This window comes from Gastrolobium bilobum, unplaced genomic scaffold, assembly GCF_033153095.1.
Source record: "Gastrolobium bilobum isolate Gb01-03AN ecotype WA unplaced genomic scaffold, APGP_CSIRO_Gbil_v1 utg20460, whole genome shotgun sequence".
In the NCBI taxonomy this organism is placed as follows: Eukaryota; Viridiplantae; Streptophyta; class Magnoliopsida; order Fabales; family Fabaceae; genus Gastrolobium; species Gastrolobium bilobum.
This window is the reverse complement of record NW_026896909.1, coordinates 92,300-102,782: the sequence shown is the minus strand read 5'-3', so window position 1 is coordinate 102,782 and position 10,483 is coordinate 92,300. Positions and strand designations below refer to the sequence as shown.

Genomic DNA, 10,483 nt, shown 5'->3' with positions numbered 1-10,483 from the left:
TGATGGGAAAAAAACTATTTCAGGATAATTTTACTATTACTCATACCATGATAAAAAAAAAAATCCCCATCCCACTTTTCTAGGATTTCCCCAAAAAATAATCATACCAAACACCCTCTTAAAGCTTTACTCTCGTCTATTTTCTCTCCTCCATGTCTAACAGAACATACTTGATTAAATAATTTAAATATTTTGGCTCTCCATGGTTGTTGGATAATGCAAGGAGAGGTGACAACAGTACCAATGCTGAGTTCAGCCATTGATGTCCCTCATCAGAGTAAGAGAGCCCTGCTGGCTGCTGTTATATTACAATTCTGCAAAATGATTAAATGAGTGATATAATTAACTTACACAGCCCTTGTACGCGTAAAATAGACTAGACACATGGCCAAACTACTGACTGTCTAATTAACTAACTGAACTACATAATCAAGTAATCACACCTAGCATAAGATTCTATATATAAAGAGGAGCTACAGCAAAGAAAATCAGACTTGTGGATTTCATGGCTCAAAGGAGGATACCACCACTCCTAAAAAATCACTCCCATTAAATCCGACTAACGAGTGTGGGGTGACTCAAACGAGGATACCAAAAAAAAAAAAAAAAAGACAACAAAACAACCAGTGAAGTAGGAAACAAGATAACATAAGAGTACTAAAAAAAAAAAAAATCACTTCCCGTTTAACCCGACTAGCAAGTGTGGGGCGGAGACAATTCTTGTATGCAGTCTTACACTTGCATAATTGCAAAGAGGCTGTTTCTTGAATTCGAACCCATGATCCTTCAGTCATGAAGGAACAGTGTTACCATTGCACCGGTCCGCCCCTTAAAAACAACTCCCCGTTAAACCCGACAAGCGAGTGTGGGGTGGAGGAAATCCTTGTACGCAGCCTTACCCTTACATAATTGCAAAGAAGCTATTTCCTGAATTCGAAACCATGACCTTTCAGTCATGAAGGAACAGTTTTATCACTGTTCCGGTTCGCCCCCTTAACATAAGAGTACTATTTAACCAAAAAACAAAGGCATATGTTTGAATATCATGACCATGATAACAGAAAAATCATTTAAGTACAGCGACAAACGGTGAATCACATACATGAGCAATAGCATTCACAAACTATATTTCATTTAAAGAGGAATCAAACAAGGGCCTGGTGTTTAACAACTACATGCAACTGATAGCCTTAGGGTATCAACACAACAGATCCTGAGGTCTTCCGATTCTCCAGGTCTTCATGTGCTTTAGCTGCCTCAGACAATGGGTAAGTATGATTAACTCGCACCTTCAAGACGCCAGAAGCAACATTAGCAAACAACTCCCCAGCAGTCTCCAATAGCTCATCCCGAGTTGCAACATATTGCATTAGGCTGGGCCTTGTCAAGAACAGGGATTTTGTAGCCAAAGAAGATAATGGAACTGGATCTGGTGTACCTGATGACTGTCCAAAATTTACCATGTAGCCTCGAAGCTTCAAGCATGCCAAAGATCCCTGGAAAAATCACACCATATACCTCCTTAAGGACTTTTCACATAGTACTCTTAAATTTCGAAAACACATAATAGAAACATCACTGATATAGAAATAGTAACCCAAAGTTCGATTTTTAAAATTGAAACCATACATTAAGAAAGCTTTCATCATCATCAATGAAGTAAGCTGCTAAGTTTGCTTATATGAAGTCTTAATCTGACAGTAATCCTTGAACTTCAGGGCCTCAATCTAATGATTAAAATCAGTAGTCTATCAATTCTTGCCTATTGTAACTAGTCTTGACAAATACAAATATCTACTTTCACCTCATCACATGTCTTGCAAACTCACTCAAAAACCCAATGCTAATAGGATGCAGCAATATGTAACTCATTTCTAAATTAGAAAAGAAACTAGTGTAGAGTTCTTCAATAGGATCCCTGAGTTCATACGTAGATTAGGAACAATAATCACTATACAGTTCTGTATCTAGGATCTAGTAGGTGTTTGTTGATGTTTAGTTTTAAATGTAATTGCATTACTAGATACTCCACTATCATAATAGAAGCACGTGAAGAATCAGAAAATAAGCAACTTCTGATGGATATTGCCATGCAAAATAACAAAAGCCACTCCCGATGAAACCCCCACTTGCAAGGGTAGCGGGGAGGTAAATCTTTATATGCAACTTCACCTTTGTATTTTTGCAAAGAGACTGTTTCATGAATTCGACTCGTAACCTTTCAGTCATAAAGGAGCAACTTTACCAATATTCAATGTTAATGATTTTAATTTTCCACTCAAGTACCTAACCATCTGATTTTTAGGTGTAATATAGTATAGATTAGGTACTACCTCAAAGGTATCCTTTCCAACAGAATCATAGACAACTTCAACTCCATTGCCCAACGTAATTTCATTGACACGGGAAACAAAATCCTCTTCTTTATAGATTATAACATGATGGCAGCCATCCTCCATGGCTTGAGCTGCCTTCTCTTTATTGGATACAGTTCCTATAACAGTTGCGCCAAGAGCATTTGCCCACTGGCACAATAGGGATCCAACTCCACCAGCTGCAGCATGAACAAGAATCGTGTGACCAGGTTCAACCTGAAAAGTTGCATGTACATTAATCTGTGTTTATCATCAAGCTGAGGCAACATTTAGAGAAAATACTTTGGTTTTAGGATAAAGCATGAACTCATCAGTTAATGGATACCATAATCTGCTATAACAAAAGCAAACACCTTGCTTTTACTGAAACAATGTTGTTTGGTGCTTTGCTTGGGACATCAGATACACGGAGACAATCACAGTAAATGAGGATATCTTGATTCATTAACTGCTGCTTTTGGCTTTACTACTAATGATCACTTTATTCTTGTTAGAGTATAACATAAACTATTAAAAAAGCCCTCACCTAACACCTTAAGGTTTTGGTTGTGGTTCTTTACATGGTATTAGAGCTTCAGTGACCATAAGGTCACGAGTTCGATCCTCACCGCCCCCCACTTGTGGAATTAAATAAAAAGCACAAAAGGTAAACAAAAAATTGGACTTGTGCAATATCCACGTTTCAAGCCCAAAGGGCTCTTGCGTGAGGGGGTGTGTTAGAGAATAATATAAACCATTAAAAAAGCCCTCACCTAACACCTTAAGATTTTGGGTTGAAGTGGTTCCTTATAATTCTCTTTGTTTTGGGTAATATCAGCAACCTACCTTGAAACAACGTCGAAGCAAAAATTGAGTTGTCATGCCCTTCATCATGATGGATGCTGCAATAGCTGGGTCAATTGATGGAGGGACAGGGACTACTTTATCTGCAGGAAGAATCTGCTCTTCAGCATATGAGCCCATTGGCTGACCCGCATAAGCTACAAGATCTCCAACTTGCCTACCAGTGAGTCCAGCGCCCACAGCTGTCACAACCCCAACAGCCTCCATACCTACCATATTAAAAGGGTAAATTAATTCAACGCATGATACCCCGGGCACCGACTTAACTTTAAAGGAAAAGCAACCAAAGCCAAGCCATCATCAATGCATATGCTTAATGGTAGATAAAGTAATTCTTGAGCTTCAAATTTAAGAAGTAATTTAGAATCAGTGTTCACCTCCAGTCAGATAGAAAAATAATAGTCAGTGATTTTAGACAGCTTAAAAAGGACAAACCCCAATGCACAAGGCTCCTCAACTTGCGAGGAGGACAGGGGTGAGGGTCGCCTTTCCCTTGCATTTTTTGCAAAGAGGCTGTTTATCAGATTTGAAGCCGTGACCTTCCGGTCACAAGGAACAACCTTACCACTTCTCCAAGGCTCGCCCTCTGACTTTGGACAGCTTGGTTGGTATAAATATTTTTTTGCTTCAAACATAAGTAGCCCTGAATCAGTCATCCTGCTGGGTTCAAGACTTCAATTTAGGCTGGAACTTATTAATCAAGCAATATATTGATAATAATTTGCTTTAAAAAGTGAAACAAAAAAGATCTAGGGTACATAAACACTCAAGAACATAATATATATATAGAGAGAGAGAGAATCAGCCTTGGTTTTATATCAAAATTAAATGTGTCATAAAAAAACAAAGCATTTGCAAGATCTTAAAATTTTACAAATTTAAAAGATATTTCCACTAATCCTAGGATCAAATCTTGAAGAATGGAATCTATTAGAGATATAAAACCATTCTTGGGCTCTAACCTAACAGCTTAAACATTTAGAAAGAGTTTGTCCTTGCCTTTGTGTTACACAACCTCTATGACCAAGTGATCAAGAGTTTGATCCTTATCACCTCCGCACAAAATAAAGTGGACCTATGTATTTCTATGCTTCAAGCCCAAAGATCTCATCCGCGAGTACATCTGCTAGAGATATAAAACACTCTAAGGCCTTCACTTAAAAGGTTAAGCTTTTAGGGGACTTAGTCATCATGTGTATCTTTCCCTATTTGGAAGTGAATTCAATAGAATTTAATCTCATGTATATTACTCCAGAAGCAACAAGTAGGACCCAGATCAAGTTAGTATACATTGCTACAAGCAGAGATATTACTAAAGAGAATCACTGGGTATGAGTAAATAAAATTAGGAAACCTGGAGTGAAGGGTAAAGAGGGTGCTTTATAAACTCCTTTACGAAAGTAGACATCAATAAAATTAACCCCAATTGCTTTGTTCCTCACACGAATCTCCCCTTCTTTTGGCTCTCCAATTTCCACATCCTCCCACTTCAGAACCTGTCATCAATTCAATTACAAAGAAACTTAATAAGCAAGGGAAGCACGTGCCACACACAAATACAACAATTCATCATTTCATTTTTGTTATATGAGAAAGAATAATCAAAGGGACGTGAGTGAGAAGCAGAAAGTGAAAGTGAAAGTGAAAGTGACCTAACCTGAGGGCCACCAAGATCATGAACTCTGATAGCTTTAACCATATCTGTTGCTGATGATAACGAAGCTTTTGTTGAAAGTGATGATTTGCCTCTACCACTGCTCAAAGTCAACGGTAAAGAAGATGATGACACAGTGGAAGAAGAAGAAGTTGGTGTAAGTACAAGATAGAAAAGAGGGTTGTGGATTCTCAATAAGAACCTCGAAAATGACATTTTCGATTTTTTTTTTCTTACATTGAATTGAATTGAATCAGGAGCAAAGCGGTGAGGATTTTCTATTCCAACCGGGAAAAACCCGGTTAATTACAAGCACATTTTCAGTATAGGTAAAATTCTAAAAATGTAAGAAATATAAGTTTATCATTTCTCTATCACCATGAAATAATGTTATTTCCATCAACCTCAAAGTACACATCGTTTGACGTTAGATAAATTAAGAAAGGGTGTTTTTGAATAAAGCTTACATACCAAAAAAATAAATGATGTAATTTTAGGATTGATGATTTTATCTTGATGGAGAAACAATAAACTCAAGAAATATATACATTATTAATTATAGTAAAATTTTACAAATAAAGATTAAAAAAATTAATATTATAAAAATATGAAATATTAATTTAACTTAGTAAATTTAATAATAATAAGATAATCAAGAATGATATATCACATATGTCATTCTCAAAAAATAAAAATAAATTAAATTAAAGATTATGTCGTTCAAAAAATAATATATTTTAATTTAATTTAGAGTTTAATATTTGTGCTCCACATAGACACGATAGTGGATGTGGTCCTTGTGGAACCAATGCACTCTACGCAAAGAATATAAAGGTTTAACAATTTTGATGATAACAAACAAGCATAGAAAGAAAGCTTCAAAGTGCAACCATAAAAAAAAAAAGTCTAAAGAAGATCAAGACTCAAACTTCAAGAGAAGACTCTAAATCCAAGCAATCTCAAAGTGATATATCTTAGGATTTAGGATTATTTGAAAAGAAAATTGATTTCTTACGTGAACGAAGCTCAAAGTATTTTTCAAATACATGCATAAAATCATCGTTTGATATTTTAATTCAGTCATAGCATGAAAATTTATTTTTAAATGTTTATCAAATGTTGAAAAATATTTGAAACTGATTTAAATCAAGAGAAAACCATTTTGGGGCGAAATCCAACCTTTCAACAGGTTGGTAATCGATTACCCAAACAATGGTAATTGATTACCCTTCATGGTAATCGATTACTCACCCAATGATAATCGATTACCCACTGTGCAGAAGACAAAATAATGGCTATAAAATAGCTAGTTTACGAAAATGAGTAGAAAAACACCCACGTGGGACCTCTATAAATAGAGATTATTGTTCCATTGATTGGACAACTCTTCTTGATCATTATTACTCATTTATATCATACTACTTGCATTATTCTTGTCTTCTTGATCATAAATTCTCTTTGAGCTTTATTCTTGTGAGAGTGTCAACACCCATAGTTCTTCAACTTGTATAATTTGTACTTTGAGAGTACTTAGCCATTGTTAAACTCCTTCATTTGATTTCTTGAATAGCTAGGAGAGTGAACCCTATACATTTGAGTGGTCACCAAATTCCTAAGAAAATTTGGAGTGAAAAATTGTAAAGGCATCAAGAGCCCGAAGTCTTGAAAGGTTGTAGTGGTTTGTCAAGCACCCTCAAGCTTGATAGTTAGTGAAAAAGTTTGATCGAGTGGCTTCAGTCTGGACGTAGGTCACGGTGGTGGTGACCGAACCAGAATACATATAGTTTGCAATTACTTTAACCTTAAACTCCTTACTTTAGTATTGAAATTGCATTTTTAGATTGTATTTATCTATTTGCTTGCTTACTTTATTGATCACACACTTGCTCTCACACTTAGATTTTTTCTTATTAAATCATTTTATTGAAGAAACACTCTTTAAAATATCAAAGGAGGCACTTTGCGAAAAGATTTTGTAAAACTCAATTCACCCCCCTCTTGAGTAGGGTCTTGAGTAGGGGTGTTTGCGGTCTGGATTGGATCAGTTTTGGAACCAAAAATCATCTGATCCAATCCCTTCGGTTTATTCATGTAATCATCAATTCGATTTGGATTTTTTTCAAATCTGATCCGATCCAATCCAATTTTATTCGGTTTGGATTGGATCGATTTTCAGCTTTTTGAAAAGCCTAAGATTTGTATGATGATCATTGTGCAAATAATATATCTTTTGTATGTATCGGCTTTGTAAAATTTGTATGATGATTATTGTGCAATCTAGAAGCATTGTACAACAAAAAGTTGAATTACCATCTTTTACCTCCAACAAAAAATTTATAATATGGTTGCCTGAGATACGAAGTAACCCAAATTTTCATCTTATAAAGGAGCTGCTATACAATAATAACTCATGCAATAAAAATATATTATGTATCTTACCAAAAAAGAAAAAAACATAACATAGATCAAGCACAATTCACTTTCTCCAACATGATAGGTTAATAGGTCTTGGATTAAGAATTTTGCTATATGATTTTTGGGCTATGATTGGGGAAAGTCCCAAGTAGATAGAGGATAAGGTTGGGGAATTATTGGATCGGTTTGGATTGGATTGGTTTTCACCAACCAATCCAAAAACCGATCCAATCCAATTAAATTTTGCGGTTTTTTTTTATTTTTGATTTTTCGATTTTCGATTAATTCGGTTTTCGATTTTTCAGTTCGATCACCACAGTTTGGATTGGTTGATGAACACCCCTACTCTTGAGTATTGAAGCCACTTGTCCAACAGTCCTATAAAGAGAAGAGAGATAACGAGAACAAAATAAAATTCACCCACTAATTTAATTTATGACAATATTATGTCTATAGAAGAAACATTAAACATATAAAATTGGAGCATAAAATAGTAAGAAACCTTACTATTTCCAAAAAAAAAAAATTTAAACCCTTTAACTTAATTTAATGTATACGATTGGAGCAATTTTAATTTAAAAAAAATGTAATAGAAGATGAAAAATGTTATACTTATATTTTTTTTCTTTATAATCCGTTTATTATTATTTTATTACCATTATATTAAAATAAAATCAACTTAACAATTAAAAAATGTAATATAATTTTAACATAATGATATTAAAATAAATAGAAAAATTATAAATATAACCTGTCTGAAAATATAAAAAAATATAATAAAAACATGTTACGAAAACCAATAGGTGGATTTTTTGATATTAATTAGAAAATAATCAATTTGCCCTTTATCCAAAACATTCTACCAATATGTCCATGTTTGACCATTGACTGAATATGTAATCGATTATTACACAGGTGTAATCGATTACACATTCCAAAAAAAGTTTTGATCGTTAGCCCTATTATATAATCGATTATGCTATAGTGTGTAATCGATTACATAATATCAGGGCTGTATTTTTAAAAACCCAGCTTGGCTAAAAGGGGTTATAAACAAAGGTGTAATTGATTCAATTAAACCCTAAGGCTACAATTTGTGATTTTTCCCTAGCAACATCACTCGCTCATTCCTTTCACTTATTGGTATGTTTTGTTTGTTTTTTTTCAATTTTTCTTTGTCTTTTTAGGGTTTATGAGCCCTAGTTTGATTCTTTAATTGTTTGGTTTGATTGATATGAAGTTTTGCTTTTATTCTTCAGTTTTATGGTTGTTTACTTTAGGTTTTCATAAATGTATATGGTATAGGGTTTAAGTTTCATAGTTTTTGTAAATATTTTTTGGTCGAATTTGAGGTCTGGTTTTATTATTATTATTATTATTATTATTATTATTATTATTATTATTATTATGTTTGTGTTTTGTGTTGTTGATAAATTATCATGCTTGTTTTCAAGTTTGTGTTGTTATCATGGCTGCAAATGAGGTTCGAAGAGAGTCCCAACTGACACTGAAAGACGGACCAAGCAATGCTAGCACGATAAAACTGAAGAATAAGTCAGCAAAACTTGCAATTGAGCTTGAACCTAAGCATGTGGACCTCCCATTTGGGTATTTTCTTAATGATGATCCCTCAGTGCATGCACGATTTATTGTTGATCTTGTTACCAGACCCATTTGTCAGCATAAGTCATTGGATTTGCATTCTTTATGTTAGAGGGATTTGACTTAGTGGCATTGATGGAGGGGTCATATCTGGGAGTGCTGGCTGAGATGTTGTGTCCCTATTCAGAGGTTATGGGGAGGACCTTCTACTATAACCTTAGCTATATATGTAACACCCCGTATATATCCGGTAGTGTTATCATTACATCGTATTAAGCGGTGCTTAATTAGAAATGCAGAATATTCTTTTTCTTTTCAATTATGACGTCATTATCAATTACCATCTTTGTTACTTAAACAATTTCATAAAATATCGCCTGTATGTAAATTGCAATAAGACATCTACTGAAATACCTCAATATATAAATAAAGTGTGTATCTAAATCACGACATTACATCTCGTAATCCGGACAACATCCTGATACATTATTACAACTCCCAAAAGACTCAAGACGAAACAATACTATGTGTCATGGACAATCCCCATGCTCACCAAATAAACAGCGTAAACAACAAGTCTTAACATAGAACTCCATAAACATAAACTGAAGCTATAAGCATATAAGCAGCATGCAAATCCAGCATCCAACATGTCAGCATAAATAACAGCAAATCTAACTCAGCTCCGGCCTCCTGCCGCCTGAGGTCTCAACATTACCTGATCATGAAATAAGCATTCCCCAAACGTGGGGTGAGATCTCTAAACAAGAAATCTCAGTAAGACAAGGGGTCCTCAAAGATCTTCCTCCCCAAGCTCACTTACATGTGCAATATAAGTTCTAAAAGCATTTTATCAATATAAGTTCTCAAAACTATGCAGTGCAACAAATATCTATGGCATGTGTGTAATCACTATTCTACTGGCCAGAGAAATATAGGAATACGTCTATACCTACATGTAGTACAAGGAACACCGCTTGCACCTCACCCACAGCCTCACTCTATTGTATGTTCTACATACTCAGTCTTACCGTATAGGTGGAACACCTCCATGCATATCAACAAGGCACTAACATACAATAGCTCAACAACATTTCCAAAACATCAAAAGCATGTAACACAACATGCATATACCATACCCCCATGGGACATGGTGGAACCACAACATGACTAAACCGAGGACACGAAAGCTTACCTTGCAAGCTCACTATCCAAAGCCAAGAGTCGTCACAGCTCAAGTCCAACACACAGCAGATCACAATCTGATTTAGGACCAGCAAGTGTATCAACATACATAACTTAAAAGCATTAACATAAAGACTACGTTCTCCTTTAACGATTTACGTCTTAAGGCTTCCAACAAAGCCACAAGCCCTTAATCACATGATTCTGACTTAGTCCATTAATCACAGAAGTTCAACTTCATTAATCTAGGGTCCACAAACCCCCAATAGTCTACTGTACACACAGCACAACTACTGTTCTACGAAATCCCAGAATATCCGGATATTCCTCGGGACCATATCCGGATAATTCACTGTGTCGGATATACAATATCCGGATATCCAGATTCTCATATCCGGATATCTAATAT

At 35.0% G+C, this 10,483-nt stretch overlaps 1 protein-coding gene across 1 annotated transcript; it reads right to left on the bottom strand.

Annotated features, from left to right (window-relative positions):
• Positions 1-1,050: 1,050 nt before the first annotated feature.
• Positions 1,051-5,185, bottom strand: LOC133302766 (uncharacterized). The gene is made up of 5 exons (XM_061502586.1): positions 4,876-5,185; positions 4,573-4,714; positions 3,201-3,427; positions 2,334-2,591; positions 1,051-1,496 (listed from the first exon to the last, which is right to left on the bottom strand). The coding sequence occupies exons 1-5, from the start codon at positions 5,086-5,088 to the stop codon at positions 1,191-1,193; spliced, it is 1,146 nt and encodes a 381-aa protein (XP_061358570.1). The 5' UTR covers positions 5,089-5,185; the 3' UTR covers positions 1,051-1,190.
• Between the last annotated feature and the right edge of the window lie 5,298 nt (positions 5,186-10,483).